The sequence below is a fragment of the Penicillium verrucosum genome, assembly GCF_028828655.1.
Source record: "Penicillium verrucosum strain IBT 35672 chromosome Unknown utg000003l_segment0_segment0, whole genome shotgun sequence".
NCBI classification, from domain to species: domain Eukaryota; kingdom Fungi; phylum Ascomycota; class Eurotiomycetes; order Eurotiales; family Aspergillaceae; genus Penicillium; species Penicillium verrucosum.
Window position 1 is genome coordinate 2620720 of NW_026643212.1, and position 19718 is coordinate 2640437.

Here is a 19718-nt window from a genome sequence, read left to right on the forward strand (position 1 = left end):
AAACCTTGCCCAATCTTAAAGGTTCCATTTTTCCAATTAGGGCACTTGGCGATTCCTGTTTGTTCACCTTGTTTGGTGATGATGGTGTAGGTCATAATTTCCCTGAGAGACTCCTGCATATTCAGCCCCAAATCCTTCAGGAGGCCCCGAATGGCCCCCCATTGGGAATCCTCCGACGGTCCTCCGATAGTCCTCCGATGGGCGTTAAGCAACGTTAGATATCCGCGGCTCGGTTCGGATCGTTGTTATTGGACCCGCTATTGGTGCCTTTGTTCCTTTGTGACCCTAGCCAAGGCTATGCCAATGTTTTCCAGGGGCTAAGCAATCGTAGCGAAAGCTTGGAGGATCCACCCAAAAGTTCACTACTACTATCCATAGCAATGCTGCAGTTCCAGTACTAAGATGTCTAGTAAATATCTAGTAAATACTAGTAAAAGGAAATACGGCACTAGCCCCTTAGTTCTTCTCGTGTTTAACATGCTCTATCGTGAATGGACCCTAGTGGTAATGTGGTAAATATCGTGTATGGCTTTATATGTTTGGGGCCAATACAAGCAGACTATCCGTCCTATTGGAAGTTCTTATAAAGGAAATCATTAGAGCTGTTTCATTGCCATGATGGCCGGACTTATTCCTTGAAATAGAGATAGGGAATAACTCCATAGCTTTCTGAGGTTGCTCTATTTTGTCGCTTCTACAAGGCTCACTCAGTCAGGGTTTCTTCCAAAAGCCTTACTGCGGTTCATTCCTTGAATTTTCGTTTTCTTTCGTCGCTTTTTGGTCGCTAAGATGAAGAACTTTGCACTTCAGTTGTTCTTCCTTTGGGGGGCCGTTCTAGGACCCGTCATTGCATACGGACCACGAGCTGTTGCCGAAGAGTGAGTACATGCATGAAATACATGATGATGCCTCTTGGCTTATTGTGCGTCTCGAAGCTAAAATACATTACTCATTAGGATGTCGTACTGGTACGCCTATGTGTTGGAAGGGAAAGCCTTGGAATCAAGCGTGGGCTATTCCCCGATTGTTGCACTCGGATGTGCCGACAGACAGGCTGGGGGCAAGCGATGCTCGCTTAAACAGTTCTTGGATTACATCTATGCACCACAAGTGGACCACAATGGGAATCCCAAGCACGCCGCAACACCAGATGGTCCAAACCCCAACCCCCAGAGGACTTTGAATGGGAAAATGCCGACCTGTCCAAAATCTTTGCTCGGATCAACAATGCCGGCTATAGAGATGGCACTCGGGGGTATAAATTGGTACGCGGGGTGACAGATTTCTGGTCAGCGCGCAGAATGGTCACTCGGCCCATTGCGGATCTTTCGGCTCTCGTCGACCAGTTTCATGATCAGACTATGGTCACGAAGCTCCTCGCCAAGGCCAGAGAAGCAAACAAGGCGGCGTATATGATGCGCCTTATGGACTATGAAAAATACCGCATCTCCAAAGGCTCGCTGGCATCGGTACTTGGCGAAGGCAAAACGGTTAAGACGAAACGTTTGGACACTGGAATTAGAGGGTACACTTTTGACGCCCTCGATGCTCAGGCAACGTTAAACGCAAACGAGGGTCTTACCCAAGGCGAGCTTGAGGAGGCTGCTATCAAAGTTCGAGATCTCCCGTCCAATAGGAACCACTGGGTTGCGCTTAAGGCTGGCCAAGTTGCTCTTGCGTCCGGTCACTGTGAGATCCCAGCAGGAGCGGACATTACGCTTAGGTGATTTTGGATTTTGGATGTGTACATAGAAGCTTCACATGTGTATACTACGTGCTCTAACTATATGATATCAATGTGGTATTATGCATCTATTGCATGTATATTTATTCGGAGCCTTCAATGAATCCATTTCTTCCACTCTTATGTACTCGTACTCGTACTAACTAGTTAACTAACTAGTTACATGGTAGTTATAACATATGTGATATGTAATTTAATGGTAAATTTCAGAAGCCAATTACGCTCGAAGTGGGGGGGTTCAAGGGTTTTAGCAGCTCCATTTTCGGGCTAAGCCTCAGGGATCAAATCCATCAAATCCTATGTACTTTACAATTGTATTCGTATTAATACTAGTACGCGGTCTGCTAAAGTTGTTTTCTTTAGTATTTTTGTAACTTTGAAAAGATAACTAACTGGTGATCTCTTACCTCATTCAATTGACTCTTATCTACAATATAGGGCTCTTCCCGCTCACTCCTTTCTCATCTACTTTCTATTCGCTCTGTTTCATCACACCAAACTGGCTACCAGAAGAAAAGAAATTGTATTTCAACATGCCTCAGGTGGATAACATTACCGCTCTCGAACTATGTGATGCTGCTACGAACGGTTCCGTGGACCGGGTTGAGTCCCTGTTAGCCTCGGGTGTCGATCCAAATGTAGGATTTGATGAATTGGCCTCTGCCCTCTCTGAAGTGGCAGACGACTGGGCTGGTGCTGAGAAAAGCACATGTCCTCCAATACTTTTCTTCGATCACACTGAGGCACCTGCTCTTCGTCGGGCTGCGCAAGATGGAAATGCCAAAGCTGTCAAGAATCGCGGCCGAGCAACACAAATCATGACAACTTTGCTCCAGCACGGCGCAGACCCTTATGCAATGTTTCGTCAGCCTATCCAAATCCATCATGGCCAACCTTTGTATCCCGGTGACACCGAGGATAAGGACTTTAGCGATGAAGAGACCGATCTTATGATGGTGACTATGAACCACACTGAGATCCTTCGAAAGGCTCTTGAATTGGAAGAATTACGACAACAAGGAAGGTCAGAGCCTGAGTATGGTGATTCTGATTATGAGTCCGATTGCGAATACGACATGGCTCTCGCGTATCAACCGCAGTATCCGCGCAAGTACGGTGTATGCAGCACTCTTCACTCGCTACTCGAGCTCGGCAAACCAGTTCGACCCGTGCTCGACTTTCTAGGCGATAAGCTTGACTTGGAACGACGGGACCCTCAGGGACGGACGCTATTTCTGGCCGCCTGTCGGAGCCCCATCGGCTTAGATGCATCCATCGACGGAGACTTCCACGCCCTCTCTCAGGATAGCACTTATCATGGCCTCCGTGAAAACCCCTATCCGCAACCCAACAACCCTTGGAGACAGTCTGAAACTGAAGGTTACACTCTGGTCCTCCCTGGCCCCACTCTCCTCGAGTTCTTTATATCCCATGGAGCAAATCTTCTTGCCGTCGATAACTACGGTAGAAACGCCCTTCATCAGCTCTTCATATCCTTCCACCGTGAAGCCAAGGTACAACCTCCGATCATTGAAGCCGGACTCAAGTATTTGGTCGCAAACTGCCCCAGTCTAGTGAATCAGCCCGACTATGCCGGTTTTTATCCACTGCATTTTGCAATAAGACGAATGGGCGTATATATGAAAGCTGAAGATACTCTCATCCCGACTGCTATTTATAGATTGGAGACTGCCGTCGACGACCTCCTTGTCGGGGGTGCGGACCCGCTTGTTCGCGATAGCCGCGGTAACACAGTTCTCCATTACCTTGCAGCCTGCAAACTTGGCGAAAATGATAAGATTGGAATGGGCAACGAACAAAGACGTCTCCTTCGGGTATTCCTCTCCCGCGGGGTTGATCCGAAGGTGCGAAACCAAGACGGCAATTCAGCGCTGGAGCTCTTTTTCAGGACAGGTCCCGTCCCAATGATGAAGGAGGCGGCTTGCTATGATGCTGTTGGGGAAGAAATTATTGGCGCTTTTGAGCAGGCGGGCTGTGATCTAATGGAGACCACTCCGGATGGACAGACGCTGTTGCATTTGGTCGCTGCGCTGGTTTCCGTTCGGGCGTTTCCATGGTTTAAAATCCTTCAGGGTAAGGGGCTTGATCCCATGGCTCGAGACAAGGAAGGGAATACCCCAATCGACATCGCAATGGGGAATGAAAAATTAGCAAAGCACTTTCGAAAAGAACAAGCGGAGATATAAACTTGTGCACTTGAAACAGGAAAACAAAAAGTGCTCGCCTCTTTCAAGAAAGGAATAAACCGACAATAGGGGATAAGGGAAGGAGGAAGAGAGAAAGAGAAGAGAAAGAGAAAGAGAGATGGAGAGAGAAAGAGAGAAGATGAACTTATGTACTCCCGAATAGGCAGGGCGGCGTTGGCCTTGGCCGCGAATATCGTTGTCCCTTCTTTACACGCGCTGCCACGCCTTTGTATGACAAGATAGGCCTTGGGGGAAATAGCGTCCTTGTGTTTATTTTTATTGTTTCCTAGAGGCCGAAAGTCCCACACCAAAACTACTTGACCACCTTGGAAGGTACCTGTACGACACAGACGGAAGTTGGAAGCTGTTGAGATAACGTACAAAAGCAGTTTGGATGATGTCGAAAACCTCCTACAAGGAGAAATCTACGCAAGGACGTATTTTACTAAAGCAGAAAATCACATTGCCAGACATCGGTGCATTAGAAGACTGAAAATATTCTCGATTCATAAATCTTTACATCACGAAGTCTCTGTAGTGTTCGTCGTTTGAATCAAAATCCGACGATAGCTCGTGAGAGGGTGGTAGCCATTATCGGTCACTTCCAAGATCAAGTGTAGCAACCAACAGCCAGAGGCAGTAAGAGCCTCTCCAGCACAGCTCTCACTAGCTACAGGAAGCTGCACCTGTGCTTTCCTGCCACCATTAGCCAAGGTGACATTGAACCCAGGTGCTTGACCCGCCACATTCCAGTTAGTTGACCCGGGCTCGCGATACTGGAACCATTTGAAGCTCAAAGCATCGCCATCGGGATCCAATGTGGCTGCAGCATCAAACGTAAGGCTTGACCCGGCCGCTGCGTTTATTCTCAAGGGAGCAAGCTCCGCAGTGCCATTTACCGAAATCACCGGGTGGTGGTTTGCTTTGCTGATATTTGCCGGGAGAGACCACTGCATACGGGCGGCGAAATCATTCTGGAAGGCATTTCTCCACCGCCAGACCGTTGCACGGTTGGAAATGTAAGTTGCATTGTTTTCACCGACGACGTGGTCGGCGGCATCGCTGTAGTGGTTGAAATTTAGAATAGTCGACGGGTTGACTTTTGAGTATCGGCCACCCCAGGATCCATAGTCTGGTTGCTCGGAGACACCGAGACCATTTTGAATGAGATAAAGGAAGCTCGGGGTATCTCCTTCCATGATGTACTCGTAGCTCGGGTAGGCAGCCTTGCCGAATGTTCCGATTTGAATATTCTCGCGCAGCCACTTATGCGTGACTTTGGAGTTATCAGGGCCGCCCTTGTCCTCGCCGTAGTAGTCTTCTCCAGAGATTGCATTCCATGCTGCAAGACCATACTGGTTCCAGCCGTGGGTGGAGGAGATGTAAAATATATCTGGAAATTGCTGACGGATCCAGGCACCTGTGTCATCCTGGTCCGAGATTGCGTAGACACGAATACGAGACCGTAAGTCAGCGGCTTCGGTCACGGAGTAGCTATCGTGAATCTTATATAGCACTTGGGCGAGGACGTTGGTTCCGCCCCAAGCGAGGACCCACAAGGGGTGGTCGGATTCCTCTTGAAGACGCTCGAGGAGCAGCTTTCCTCCATCGCTAAGAGTGATGTTCTTCCCAACTGCAGTCATACCATAGGTCTTGAAGTTCTCATTGTCAGCTCTCAGTGCGAGATACTATTTGACTAGATCCAAACTTACGGCAGGGCCAGATCGCACGAGGCTGCGCATGTGCCCTCCTGATGGATATGGTGAATCTGAGGGCGCATGTCGGTTCAGATTATCCGTGATGTTCGCATAGGCATCAATCACAGATAACATATCCTCCGGATGGACCTCATTTTGCAATCAAGTTGAGGTGACGGCGACAATGCCCTCCGTGTGGAATTGGTTGGAGTAAAGGAGGTATCGGGTCAATGACTCGGCATCGTCGGGCTCATTAGAGATATCGGAGAGAATGAATACTCGTGGTTTGTTGGGGATTGGCAAGAAAGAGCTTGTATTTACGGCTGTGGCGATTGTTTGGACTACCAATGTCCACACCAACAGGAATTTAGTCAATGAGGCCATAGTTCAGTTTGATTTCTGATACTATTTTCCTATACTTTTACCTCTACCTTTATAATCCCTACAAAAACTCCCGGATATCTTCTACGGAGAAATGCCGGTTGTTTCCCCATCTTCTGCACTCCGCATTTTGTGGGGTAGTGCTAAACCCTACTCTATCTGGTCATGTCTCTCCGAATAGGAATTCCTTGTCTCAAATAGGAACTTTGAACCACCGAGATCCTGGGTCCGAGTGTTACAAGCCGACCTACGAGTTCCTAATAACTGATCTTTTAGGCAACCCTACCTAGAGCCTCCTAAGTTTCCGAAGTAGTACTATTATACCGCATAACCCTACTTAAGTATCATTTTAAACTAATATGGAAGGTTTAGACGTTATAGCCATTCTATATCGGTATTTGGCAATTAGAAACGAGTTATTAGGCTACCGTTTGTCTAGCTCAAGGGAAGTATACCACACTGATTCAATGTCTCTAGGCAAATGACAAAGCGAAACAAGCTACCTAGGTAGGATCTGTAGGATCTGTTCTCTCTCGCATCTTGGTGAATTTTACTTAGGCACCTAGGCACCTAGGCATGTATGTATGCTACTAAAGTCAGTCATGCTTCTCCTAGTATACAACCACAAAATATAGAATCTAAGTGAAAAAGTGCTAAATATGAGCCAATTATTATCGCTAAACCCTACATAGTTATTCTAGTTAATATCATATAGTAAAGTGTGGTGTATACATACATCTAGTAAGTACCGTGAACAATTACCAGTTTGGGCTCATTGCATCACGATCTTGGCATGTTACCCCATACTCTCTCTCTTCAGGGATAACACAATCCTTTCCCAACCTTCAAAATCAACATGCCTGATTCGCCCATTCGCCCATTGAACACACGTCGCGCTCGCACCTTCGAAGAGAGTCCGCGACGGAACTCCATCCTCTCCGACTCCCTCTCAGAGGCCCGCAACTCCATCCGCTCATCGACCGACGACTTATTTCTACCTCGTGTAGCAAAAGGTCATGATGCAATGCCAGATGAAGAATCGAATTGGCAATCTGCACCCCTCGGACTAGCCCTGCTGCCCGCAATTGCGGGCATTTTCTTCCATGAAGGTAGCTCCTTCGTCACCGACGTCACATTACTAGTCTTGGCCGCTATATTTCTCAATTGGTCTGTCCGGTTGCCTTGGTATGTCTCCTCTACGATTCCTCTTCTAATCCCTCAAAATAAAGTACTAATATTAATTAACTATATAAAAGGGACTGGTACCGCTCAGCCCAAGCCATCCGACGAGAAGAAAGTGGATTCCCCGCGCATGACGATCCCCAATTCGAGCTCGACCACGACCACGACGACCACAAACCCCAACACAAAGAAGCGGCAACCGCCATATCCGAGCTCCAAATCCACGAAATCGCCGCTCTAGCCGCGTGCTTCATATTCCCTATAGTCGGCACATGGCTCCTGCACGCCATCCGATCCAGCCTCTCCCGACCCTCCGAGGGCCTAGTATCAAACTACAACCTAACAATCTTCCTCCTAGCCTCCGAAGTCCGTCCAGTCGCCCACCTCCTAAGGCTAATCCAAAAACGAACCCTACACCTCCAACACATCGTATCATCTTCAACAGACCCAATCATCCCCCCAACAACCCTACAAGACCTAACAAAGCGCCTCGAAGAGCTCGAAGCCCACGTCGCAGAGACAGCAACCGCCCGTCTCGAAACCCAACTAACAGAAAAAGATACCGATACCCACCCCCTCTCTCCAAAAGAACAAGAACAAGAACAAGAACAAAAACAAAAACAAAAACAGCCTGAGACATCCCCATCCCTCGTCGCCAGCGCAGCCCTCGAAACCCGAAAAGCTATCCAGCCCGATATCGAAGCCCTTAACCGCGCCGTCCGGCGCTACGAGAAACGATCCGCCCTCTTCTCACTGCAGACTGATCAGCGCTTCGTGCGTCTCGAGACGCAGGCCGGCGACGCGATTGCCCTGGCTGCTGCTGCGAAGCGGTCGGCGGAATCCCGGCGTCCGAATTATGCGCTCGTCCTGCTGGACTGGGCTTGCGCGTGCGTTGTTGTCCCTGCTCAGATTGTGCTGTCGCTTGGTTGTTTGCCTGGGCGCGCGGTCGCGGGGTGTTGGGATGCTGCGATGCGTATGCTTCCGGGGCGGAAAGTTGCGTCGCAGCAGAGATCCAAGTTCAAGTCTGGGTCGAAGGGGATGGCTGGACCTGGACCTGGACCTGGACCTGACAGGGCGGGATCTTCGGGTGTGTATCGGCAGGGTGGTGGGTTGGCACCGCAGCGACGGTCTGGGGTGAGGAATGGGGATGGGGTGTAATGATGATATGCTTGGAGTTTCTTTTTTTTTTTTTTTTTGATTTATTGTTGACTGAAGATATTTAGTGCGCAATGGACATTGGGAAATGGACGAAGGATCGGTCCACGGATATATTGGCGTTGATTTATGGGCTTAGCACTTTTGGAGCATGATCTATCATATACTGTAGGATGGGAATATCGACTTCAGTTCAAAGATAAGGGTGCTCAACCTGTGTCATTAACCTTTTTATAGGCGAGAGAAAGGTGAAGATATAGCATTTGTACAGCATTATACATATCAAGACAACGTGGTGTAATGGAACACTTCAAAAGTCAAGTCTATAGGAGTGAAAACATCCGGACAAATCAAGACCGACCCCCAGATGGGCCTCGATCATCCACTCCAACCATCTTCAAGAATGGTTCAATGATTGATCGCCTCCGCTCTTCAGATATACGACGCTCTTTCTCCTTGGGCGGCAGCGGAGCCGAGGCAGAAATAAGCACGAGTGAAAAGATAGATGCTAGAGCAGTCTCAACTAATTGCCGGCGTGCTATCGAATCGTTCTGACTGGTGGGCTCAGGGCTGGCGCTAGCGGATGTGCTCGTGGAGCGGTTCTTGCGGCGGAAACTGCCGCTGTTTATAAAGGCAGTAGCCGAAGCTGGTGTAGGAGATTGAGCTTCACCCTGGCTTGCAGTTCCAGCCTGCTTATCTGCCGGTTCTTTGGCGACAATGTGCTTTCCTTGCTTGGATAATGGGAGCAACGGTGTACCAGACGATACTGGAGCCACTTCATTGGCGATGCGGGCGAGCATAAAAGTGACAAACGTAAATGATACGCTGTGCGCTGGTGAGTAGGCCAGATGCTCAAGCACCCAGGCCTGGGTTTCTTCCCAGTTTCGAGGAGGGGATTTGCTTTTCTCACGTGCGGTTATCTGCTCCTCCATATATTGCCATACTTTCGCAGTGACGATACCATCTTGGAGCGCGTTGAGGAAAGTGAGGAGGGTTTCAGCTAGGACCTCCAATCGATGAAGAGAGGATAACTCAGGAGCAAATACTGAGGTGAGGGACTTGTTCGTATCGAGGGCTTCACGCACGGAACTTTGCAGCGAAGCACGCGCCTCCTGGTCCTTTAGAGTCCATGTATCAGGCTGAAAGGGCCATGCTCCCCCGGAGAGATCTGTTGTCCATGGGGCTTTATGCTCCTCAGATTCACCATTTGTCATGCTCCACTCTGCGACCGCGCGCTCTGTCAGCTCGGAAACCGCCTCAGTCAGTCGGAAAAGCTCGCGGGGTGCTGACAAGCGGATTCCCGTGGAACTATCTGTCCTGGATGGGTGAGGGGTGTCGGATTCGGCCAAACTTCGAGCGCCCGCTTCTGGCATGCGAGTCAACTCGTCGATACTGCAACCGAAGCAGGTGGGTAGCCAGCGGCCATGAACAGAGATAAAGTGGTCGCGACCCCCATCGACATGAAGGACCATGATGTCTTCGAGTTTTACCTTTCCAATATTAAGCAATCGGACATGTTCGATGCTGCGAACGTAAGCTGTGACATCAACATTCGCTACTTCTCCAGGGAGCAGAGTGTGGGTCCCAGACGAAGTAATCACCGCTTGGTCAGTGTCATGGGCAACGTCCGCAGACTTGGACACGTGCATAACAAGCCATGAGGGTGGTTGTGCAATGGTCTTCTCGTCAACGTTAGGTCGCTCTGCAAATGAAAAAGTGGCTGCGGTGCCGCTGGTGTTGGCAATAGTTAGGGACCGATGAGCTGGCACATCGAAGGCAATGTCGCCGAAATCGACCGTGTCGGGATCTTTGTCTGTGTGCTCCTGGTCACCATGTTTATCCACCACAATAGTGAGATCCGGCCGAGCTTCGTTCTCGGCCTTGTCCAATTCACGGGCCACTTCTTGATGAACTTTTGTTTTGAGTTCGCGATTGACCGCATCAAAGCTCAAGGTGAATACAGCATCCAGAGGCTTGTGGTCCGACGAAAGAATGCCTTGGTGTGACAGATAATGGTCCAAGCGAATTGGATCATGGGAAGAGTCGAACGATGCAAGTGTGCCTGCATCGTCATCAGCGGCATGATCCTCGTCTGATATGTATTCCTCGCTGGCTACACCATCTGCGTCAGGGTCATATTCAAATAAGACGTTATCATCGGCAACAGCCTTGTCTATCCCGCCTGCCTTCAGCTCCTCATCCCTCTTTCGGGCCTCCTCCGCTTCCTGGTCGAGCTTCTCATGTCTCAGTTTGTCATGGTGACTGCGGAACAGAATCCGGTCACACCAGCTAGGACCCCGTTGCTTCTCGCTCGAATCAAACATGGCCACACTCCCGACATCGTATTTATACGTCGGCAAGAAAGTGATGTCACCTTCCCGCCAACCCTTGTGGAAAGCTGCTCCTTTTCTCTGCTGGAGTCCGAGTTGATCATGCGGGAGGAGTGAGGAAATTGTTGTCTGAAGAGAGGCAGGGTCATTATGAGGATCAATCTCCTCGTCAGTGACAGGTTCAGTGACAGATCCAACGACAGGCTCCGTCTCCTCTTCTTCGGGGGAGAAGAAGAAGGTGACTCATCATCAGAATCGGCCTTAGGGTTCCCAGAATGGCTTGACGAATGCTTTCTTTGGCGCTCTTTATCGTACTCATTGGCAGTATGCCGAGAAAGGACCTGGCGCACGTCGTCACTGGGGATATCGTCGAGGCGGTAGTTAAGGTCACCAAACCAAAAGGTGAAATCTTCATCTCCGATTGCTTCGCCCGAACCACCCGATGATTCCCCCTCGGACCAAACCGCGTCAAATCTAGCACGCTGGACAATCTGAGAAGAGTCCCAGTTGCGCCGCTCCAAGCTGCCTTTGTCGGACCCTGCCGCGAGATGACAGTTGATAAAGACCAAACGGGTCGTTTCGCCCAGGACAAGGCGCGTTGCCACGGCACCCTTGTTTCCCATGTATCCCATCAGCCCCGTGCCGATAGAGGTACTACTGATAGAAGAAATACTCTCTCCAATGGCGGGAGACGCATATATCATGAGCAACAAGCCGACCAGCTGGATTTCAGAGACTAGCTGATATCCTTCCGGTAGCGCCTTTTGGACTGCTTCCTTCCACCGCTTGGATGGCGCCAGATCGACATACGGCCGGAGCGCTTCCGTTGGGGAAGAGATATCGACGACTTCTTGCAAACCCAAGACGTACAGGTCTATCTCTTCAGGGCTGTAGTGAAACGTTCCTTTTTTGTCGCCGTCCGATTTCTGCTGGTCATGCTTGCTGTGTGATTCGAATTCTGGCTCTCGTCCGTAGTTTGTCCCAGAGAACTTCGGGCAGACCCCGTCTCCTTTAACAAACCACTTTCCAACGTCTCTATCGGTGCCGGAGATGCCGGCTACATTCCACGTGCCGACCTTGACTCGGATAGATCGCCGGCGCGTGTACTCGTCCTTTCTTGCTCGGACCGCACGCGAAAGTGACAAAACGTCGAGTCCTGGGTTCTTACTCTCTTCCGCTTGTTCCGACTCATGGCTCTTGTGCCCTGACCCGGACGACGATGGAGATTTAGTGCTCATGGTGTATGAATTATATGATGGAATCAGAAAATAAGGAAGATTCTTCACCTCACTTGGTTATTGTTCGAGGTTCGGTGGGGTAGGGATATGTAGTGTGGTGTATATTGTGTGCGCTTGGGCGGTTCTTAATTCCGACAAGGGAAAGATAGGTTGTGAGGGTTGTTGCAGTAGAAAAATTAGGGGATAATGATTATCATAGGATAAATAGACAGAATTGAGAGAATCAGTTGTATAATGCACAATGGCTTGCTTGGTCAATTCATCAGAGAGGTTCATCCCACCAAGGTTGAGAAAGGTCGCATCGTCATCACGTAGGATATAGGGAACAGGCAATATATTTGAGACCAATCTGAAAGCAGTCAAATATATGCCAGTATCTGAATGTTCTGCTTGAGGTTCAAAAGAAAAGAGGATTGAGAGTAGGGAGTAGAAAGTAGAAAGTAGAAAGTAGAGAGAAGCTGGATAAGCGCGAAGGCGGAGCTGGAGCTGGCAATGACGATATGCCCCAGCTCCTTCCTTCTTTCACAATTTCCCAAGAGCTCCCCCACAGAAAAACATGACTTCACGCAAACCTCGGAGACAGAATAATCACAATCCTGTCAACCTCACTGATTATGAATCGGACGCTCCATACTATTCCGACATGCAGCAACAACCTGCACCCCCGCCCCGCTCGAACGAGGAGCTCAACCTCTCCGTTATCCGTCGGCACAAGCCCTCAGTGACCTCCATTCTCTCACTCGCCCCCTACGCAGTAGTCTACATCTTCAGCCCCACCACAAAGCAATGGGAAAAGAACGGAGTTGAAGGGACCCTGTTCGTGTGCCAGGAAACACAGGGTGACCTAGGCGAAGAGCGCTACACTGCCTTCGTGCTAAACCGCCGCGGGTTGAATAACTTCGATCTTCCCCTCACCGACGGCGAGAATGTCGAAATTACAGAGGAATATGTGATTCTCAAAACCGAAGAAAGCGGCGAAAGCGAAGCTGGACAAAATGGAATCGCCGACCCTTTGCACCCGCAGAATGTGCCCAACAACCAGAGCGGTACAAACAACGTGCGCATCTACGGACTCTGGATCTACTCAGAGCCGCCACCAAACTCCACCGCGGAGAGTCGCACCATAAATGCCCAGATGATCCTTGAGTGCGCCACCCACGCGGGGGAGAGCATGAAGCTAGCTCGCGAGCGCCTTGAGGCTATGCGCCAGGTCAGCTTGCATGTCGCAGCAGAGGCGGCTTCTACAAAGGCTGCCCCCATCGAGGAAATACAAGCTAGCGTGCCTATGGGACGTCAAATCTCTCTGAAGGATCTGTTTGGTCAGCAGCGCGCCCAGGATGACGCTTGGAGTGTGCGCGCACACCATCTAGCCCCCGAGCAGCAGCACCCGCAGCCATACCCGCAGCAGCCTAACTATCAACACATGATGCCTCATCAGATGCCTTCTCCCACTCCCCCGCCGCAGCCGCAATCCGATGTGTTAGGAGATCTATTCCGGAGGGCAGGACTAGCTCAGCAAGGCAATGGGCAGGGGCACTAGGGGAGTGCTGAATGGTTCCTTTGGACTTAAATCATTTGTACATGGCGTCTATCTTTATTATTTATTCCGGCATATTTGAATAGCTTCGGGCTTTTTGTTACTCGGATGGGAATGGGCGTAACGTCTCTTGGGATACCCGTTACAATCTGCGCCAATGGCGAAATTCATTGTCTTTATGCAGTTCCTGTCTATTTCTATCCATTGTAAAAGCCATAGCCTCTCTCTCAGGCCGCAATCTGCCCAATCATCCCCGCAACCTTTCGCGCCATCACATCACTGTGCCCTACATACTGTCAGCAATGCTATCATAGTGAAAGTCGATAAGCCACTTACTTAAACAAAAGGCATGGGGCAAACCCTCTTCACAAACAACCATAGTTGGCCCAGCCTGTCCTCCCTGCCGCCCACGCACCGCAACAATCTCATCCCTCGTCTGATCAGCTACCCAGTGATCATTACGACCAAAATAGAAAAACAGCTTGGCGATAGGCTCACGCGCCGACGCAGCGCCCCAAACATCATCACTCCATTTGTCCGAAGTGATAGTCCGCATTTCATCGGCAGCCATATGTCTAACCACCAGGCGAAGAAATAATTAGATAAACTCAAAGCCACGACCAAAAAGGAACATCACACATACAAAGCTTGCCGGACTCCACCCGGACTCTTCAAAAAAGCACACGTAGCATCCAAAGCATGAACGGGGGGATCACCCATGACAAGCCGGACGACAGATCGAAGAAGCGATGCTGGGAGCAGGCATGTAAGTAGTCGAGCGAAGAAACTAACCACCACAGCAAGACGGGGAATGATCGAAAGTAGAGTCTGCACACCCGGGGCGGGATTAGCCACGAAACCAAAGAAGAACAGCATCTGGTTAGAAGAGTAGGGTTTGTACCGTCAATTTCTGTCCTGAGGGCGACGCGGCGATATCCTTGACGGTTGGGAATAGCATTGCTCCGCCGACGATATCGAAGGTGCTTTCGGGGCTTGCTTCGCGGTGTCGTCTTAGGATTTCCATGGCGATGTATGCGCCCACAGAGTGTCCGATTAGGATGACTTTTTGTCTGCTTCCAGCATCCGCAGTACGTTTGCCGTTACCATTCGCTTCATCGCCCATCAAGGTAGCGAGCTTTCCCTGAACAAAGCATATCTGATCTTCCAGGTCGAGATCGATAGCATTGTTCGGTGAGGGTGAGGGCTGAGGTTCGTCAATTTCAAAGCCGCTGAGTGAACAGCCGTAAATTTGAAATGATGGTAGGCGTGTTAGAGGTTCCTCTTTTGGCTCATCTAGATGCTTTGCGAGTAGAGAGAGGAACGGGTGGTAGTAGCCGATCAGACCCGGATTGCCGGAAATGAAAAAGATTGTTGTCTTCTGGTCTGATGGAGAACCTGTGATGGTAAGAAAGGTGTTCGGGGTAATTTCAGATGCCATTTTTTGTTTGGCCTGCACCATTGGATCTGCTGTAGGGCTCTCTCATGTAGATTTCATCGAAGGTATAACTAGATGGCTACGAAGTTGTTGAGTGGTCTGGATTTGGTTAGTGGTTGTCCAGCTGAAGATAAAGACATTTGAAGGAATATAATTACACGAATTTTACCCCTTTTTAATGTATTTTTGGCGTATATGATTACCCTGGAGTGGTTGAATGAATTGCCTGGGATTGATAGGGAGGTGAAGTCAGATTTGGCTGGTGGACCCAAGCACACCCACCCGTGATAACCGCTCGTTCATCCAAAAAAATACATGATTATAAAGAAAACCAAAAGAAAAGAAAGAAAAGAATCACATAGATAGATAACCGGAATCTATAGGTATTTTGATAGGTGGCAGGGCAGATACTGTGCAGGCCGTACCTACGGCACAGGTGAAGAACACCATGAAGATAGCAGGATATATTGTAACGACTCCATCCGCGGATGCAGAGCTCCTCCACTAGTCGGTATCTAAACCCGACCAGGAAAATAAAAAGAATAGACACCGCAAGGCTAGATCCAATGCATTGCCCAGACGCCATGCCATGTACATCAACATTCAACTTGACGCTAGTTCAGGCCAGAGATGACAAAACCTCATAAAACCAAGAGGCAAACAGGCAAGGAATATCCTTGAAAAAGAAACGGAACAAGAAGAAAGGGCATCGCCCAAAGAACAGCAAGAGATGAAATATGGGAAATCAATCCCGCAACCAAGTCTGCTATCTAGGTCATGGAAAAAGCACACTTAAATCAAGAAAAACGCCTGGCTTATGAGATATATTCATCCACTCTCGTTACCCTGACTGTCGTCACGATTCTCCTTTTGGTAACTCTCGCTCGTCACCTCTGTGCGTGTTGTGTTGGTTTCTGAAATAGATGGTTTGGCCGTTGATCCAATGTTGATGGCGATTCTTTTGGGCGCTGCGCTGGTGACCCTATTTAATACACCCGGTGGGGCATTCTTGTCTGCCAGTGAGCCGGGAGACTGGCTCTTTTTCCGATTCATGATAAAGGCGCCAGAATTGCCGCTAGTTGAACTTCTTCGTTTGGGTCCCGCGGTAAGCTTGCTAAGCTCGTCATCGTCTTCCTCCTCGCGGCGACGTTTCTCTGCGAGTCGCTCCGGGGGTTCTGGGTGGGTGATGATGCAGGAACCTCGGTGGAAGTATCCGTTGGACTGGCCACCGGCTGTTGCTCTGCCCCTTCGGGTTTGGTATCCATAATGTCCTCGTCGTCGTCATCTGGGTAGTCAACCAATGGTTTGACAACCGCAGACGCGGACTCGCTTGAAGGTTCATCCGTGGTGACCACAGGGTCTTGTGTCCACTTTATCTTATTGGTCAGTGGTTTGCTTAAACATTCTCAATCCAGAAGGTACCTACCTCATCTTCCTCGTCGGATGCGTTGAAATATTCCTCTTCCGCAGGGTCCATCTCTCTTGCACCCTGCCAGCGCTGGCCACTGAGGGGAATTCTCCGCGGAGCATTGCTGTCATCCTGACTAAATAGTGTCGCGTCGGCCTCGGCTCCGTATCCCTGCATCTGGTCATATCGAAGAATCAGACTCTGGAAAGTATCAACATAAATGATGTTCTCGAGCTTCTCGCGATATTTTTCGACCACATGAAGGATAAAAGGCTTGATGTTTTCCCGCTTGATAAACTCAAAAAGTTCAAGACAGGCCGAGTTGAGCAGGTTGTCGCGAGGCATTGTCTCGTAGACGATGTCGAGAATCAACTCAAAAGTGTTATTGTGTGTCATGAGAGCTTGGTAGAAGGTATCTTGAAGGCTAATCAAGGTGCGGAAGAATTTGAGGGCGACTGTCTTCGGCATTAGCTATGGCTTCTGGGTCAAAAAAAGGGCTACACACTGACCGAGTTTGAGGTGTTTCTGGGGTACCCGCAGAAGCTGTGCAACGCGAGGCGCGAGAGATTCACTTTGAATAGAGTTACGAGTGCGGAAGAGATGCTGGCGGACGAAGAAGGTGAGGATATCAACAAGATGCGAGTAGAGGGTGACCTCTTGGAATGTCAAATCATTAACTAGACGTATAGTTAGCAAAGTCTTGACCAAAAAGAAAAAGTTCACGCCACTTACGGGCTGTGCGGTTTGCAAGCTGTTTAAGCGGTTGGAAAAGCCGTTTTGAGGACTCATCAAAATGTTGCTGGACAAATGCGTCAGAGAGAAGGTTGTTGGTGCGAACTTTGAAGTAATCGGGTCCAGCCCGACCAAGCGGGTCCTGCATAGGAATCTGAGGATCAAGGAGAACCTTGATAGCATCAGCAAGTTGGTTTTTGACGCCGAGATCGGTCTCCACATGAAGAAGGTCGATCAAGGTGTCGGTGAGTGGTGTCTTTTTCTCGTTGACAGCCTTGAGCATATAACCTCTCATCATGACTGGATCGTGATCCAACAGAACCACTAAGATATCAATGCCAGTCGTGCGCATAGCTGGATTCAAGTGCTTAACGGCAAACGCTATCACGGCAAACAAGCCATGGCTAATAAAATTGGCGAATAATTGGGCCCGCGACGGCGCCTGCAAGTTCTTCGCGATGCCAGCACACTGGTGAAGAAACTGCACGGCGTCATCCTTGCGTCTCTGGTCCGGATTTCTCGGGTCGAAAACTTGAAAGAGGTCTCGGAGGAAGGGCCCATTTGCTTGGATGTGATTCACAATCTCCATTTGATTGAAGAATATGAGAGAATTGAGCACCGAAAAGGTCGGGTCATCCAAAATCCGAGCCAGCACCACATCTTTTAGATATTGCAGCCTCCATGTACTCCGAATCTTGCGGCGAATGATCGGGTCCTTAATTGGGACGACTTCCTTATATCGCGATTTGTCCGCGAGGTATTGTCGGTGGTTTGCTTTATGTGTGGGGAATTCAGGGTCATCTATTTTCGTCAGTATCAATTGCACTGGGCTCTGGATTAGGGTGAAGCCGGGTAGAGCGTACATTCCAGAGCCCCGACCACTCCGAGGATAACATGATCGGCGACGACGGTTTCGATGATGGTGTTGTCATTGAGCAAAATGAGAGATTTCATGATGTTACACAAACGATGTAAATCGATCAAGCTCTCCAGATCCTCAGCCATTGACACTAGCGGTACCAATTTGGCGATGTACTCGTCGCGAATGATGTATTTAGATAGCGCATCTCGGCCGCCCTGTGTCATGCTCGCCGATCGTACAATCTGTTCAATTTCGGGGAGGTTTCCGAGTTCGGGGGCCGGTAATACGATGGACTGGTAGCTATCGAGGTCGTCGGACAAGGCGTCATCTAGGAAAACAATCAGAGCTGCCAGCTTCCAAATACGCGGCAAAGCTTACCAGCTGAAGTGAGACTCAGGAGGTGTTGTTGGACGGCATTAACAAAGTCCCTTTGATGGGGTTAGTCCATGCGCGCAAAGATTTTTTGTTGATTCCTCACCAAATGACCGCACAACCTTCCGCCTCTTGGAAACTCAGCGCCATATCCGTGCCATTCTGCTCCGTCCAAACAATCAATGTCTCTGGATCGCGCGATACGGTTAGTAAAAAAGAACATTAAACAATGATGAGACGAGGATGGCGGGATAGGTACCCTGTTGTTTCTGGTAGCCATCATCCTTGGTGATCCGCGTTTCAAGTAGGACGCGATTGGGTAGGTCTTCGGATTCGACAAATATGCGAGGCTCCTCCTAGTTCAAAGCTATCAGTTACTGATGATGATGGTGATGCGCTCGGGATTGCGCGCGATGAAACATCGCACAACCCCCAGTGCGCGCACAACACGCGACAACTCACTCCTAAGATCTGACCGGTGCAGAAGCCTGTTCCTCGGTCAAACCAATCATTATCTTTTAGTTCATAAACCTTCACTCGTCTGCGACCGTCGGGCGGCTGTACTTCCAGCGCCATGGTCCGGCAGGAACAGGGAAAGGCGTCTCGTCACTCCGGGCCTGATAAAAGTGCACCGGCGCGAGAGGAGAGCCAAAGGGCGGTGGGTGGGGGGGAAGGTATGAACTTTAAAGAAGGTTATCGGAAGATTGTGTAGGGGTTTGTTTAGAAGTGGTTTTGAAAGGGACGCAAAGAGGGAATGGAGGTGGAGATCCCAATGATGAAAGAGTCTGCGGAGGGGATGACGATCGGAAACAGTCCTGGTAGGTCCACCTGACGGCCTCGGCAGGTACTTGGGGGGTTTTCTAGACTAGTTATTTATTTCCCCTTAAAAAGTCCTCGGGAGTTTAACAAGAAGCTTCTTCAAAAGATATATATGAAGAGAATACGATTCCAAATGGCCAAAATGATCCCTATGATCCCTGTTTATCCTAATTTCATCTCTATTCATCTCTACCTAAGGTACCTCAGGTATAGAAGAATATAACTAGGCACCCGGAACTACCTATGTAGGTACATATGTACCTAGTATATTGTGTACACAAGACAAGAAATATGCTATATTACTAGGAATGCAGCTTATGCTCAAACTTAGACTACTTTGTCTTCATCCTTCTGGTGTTCTTCCGTGATCGGCAGAGTTGGGGAATTCATTCTTCCAATGTTCTCTCTCAGGGGTTTCGGAATGGCATCAGTCAATTTATGTTGTATGTCATGAAGTATTTATAACAAGCTGAGTCTGACTCGTGTACAACATAAATCCTGTAATATAATTTAAGATTCATCTATAAATCTATAAATATTCTCTGCAAGGTCAACATCAACGCATGGATCTCCACATAATTTACAAGCTACGGAGGGGTACATAGGAAGTACTTCCAGT

At 49.2% G+C, this 19718-nt stretch overlaps 9 protein-coding genes across 9 annotated transcripts; 4 read left to right on the forward strand and 5 right to left on the reverse strand.

Moving 5' to 3' along the window:
• Positions 1–789: 789 nt before the first annotated feature.
• On the forward strand, positions 790–1727 carry N7516_008671 (uncharacterized protein; the record flags this gene model as incomplete). Its single annotated transcript, XM_057221390.1, has 3 exons — positions 790–878; positions 957–1255; positions 1282–1727. 3 exons carry the CDS (start codon positions 790–792, stop codon positions 1725–1727), a joined length of 834 nt encoding a protein of 277 aa, XP_057071662.1.
• A 550-nt stretch (positions 1728–2277) lies between these two features.
• N7516_008672 (ankyrin repeat domain-containing protein) lies at positions 2278–3951 on the forward strand (the record flags this gene model as incomplete). The annotated part of the gene is made up of 1 exon (XM_057221391.1): positions 2278–3951. The coding sequence occupies one exon, from the start codon at positions 2278–2280 to the stop codon at positions 3949–3951; it is 1674 nt and encodes a 557-aa protein (XP_057071663.1).
• Positions 3952–4472: 521 nt separating this feature from the next.
• Positions 4473–5783, reverse strand: N7516_008673 (DUF1593 domain-containing protein; the record flags this gene model as incomplete). Its single annotated transcript, XM_057221392.1, has 2 exons — positions 4473–5639; positions 5664–5783. 2 exons carry the CDS (start codon positions 5781–5783, stop codon positions 4473–4475), a joined length of 1287 nt encoding a protein of 428 aa, XP_057071664.1.
• Positions 5784–5810: 27 nt separating this feature from the next.
• N7516_008674 (uncharacterized protein) lies at positions 5811–6032 on the reverse strand (the record flags this gene model as incomplete). Its single annotated transcript, XM_057221393.1, has 1 exon — positions 5811–6032. One exon carries the CDS (start codon positions 6030–6032, stop codon positions 5811–5813), a length of 222 nt encoding a protein of 73 aa, XP_057071665.1.
• An 853-nt stretch (positions 6033–6885) lies between these two features.
• Positions 6886–8369, forward strand: N7516_008675 (uncharacterized protein; the record flags this gene model as incomplete). The annotated part of the gene is made up of 2 exons (XM_057221394.1): positions 6886–7214; positions 7286–8369. The coding sequence occupies 2 exons, from the start codon at positions 6886–6888 to the stop codon at positions 8367–8369; spliced, it is 1413 nt and encodes a 470-aa protein (XP_057071666.1).
• A 347-nt stretch (positions 8370–8716) lies between these two features.
• N7516_008676 (phosphatase family protein) lies at positions 8717–11934 on the reverse strand (the record flags this gene model as incomplete). The annotated part of the gene is made up of 2 exons (XM_057221395.1): positions 8717–10938; positions 11055–11934. The coding sequence occupies 2 exons, from the start codon at positions 11932–11934 to the stop codon at positions 8717–8719; spliced, it is 3102 nt and encodes a 1033-aa protein (XP_057071667.1).
• Positions 11935–12490: 556 nt separating this feature from the next.
• N7516_008677 (Dcp1 family protein) lies at positions 12491–13474 on the forward strand (the record flags this gene model as incomplete). The annotated part of the gene is made up of 1 exon (XM_057221396.1): positions 12491–13474. The coding sequence occupies one exon, from the start codon at positions 12491–12493 to the stop codon at positions 13472–13474; it is 984 nt and encodes a 327-aa protein (XP_057071668.1).
• A 224-nt stretch (positions 13475–13698) lies between these two features.
• Positions 13699–14909, reverse strand: N7516_008678 (bifunctional triacylglycerol lipase/ester hydrolase; the record flags this gene model as incomplete). The annotated part of the gene is made up of 4 exons (XM_057221397.1): positions 13699–13757; positions 13808–14046; positions 14115–14299; positions 14373–14909. The coding sequence occupies 4 exons, from the start codon at positions 14907–14909 to the stop codon at positions 13699–13701; spliced, it is 1020 nt and encodes a 339-aa protein (XP_057071669.1).
• Positions 14910–15955: 1046 nt separating this feature from the next.
• N7516_008679 (SMEK family protein) lies at positions 15956–18856 on the reverse strand (the record flags this gene model as incomplete). Its single annotated transcript, XM_057221398.1, has 9 exons — positions 15956–16276; positions 16333–16769; positions 16824–16991; positions 17047–17847; positions 17910–18236; positions 18287–18336; positions 18387–18468; positions 18540–18636; positions 18743–18856. 9 exons carry the CDS (start codon positions 18854–18856, stop codon positions 15956–15958), a joined length of 2397 nt encoding a protein of 798 aa, XP_057071670.1.
• Positions 18857–19718: the final 862 nt, after the last annotated feature.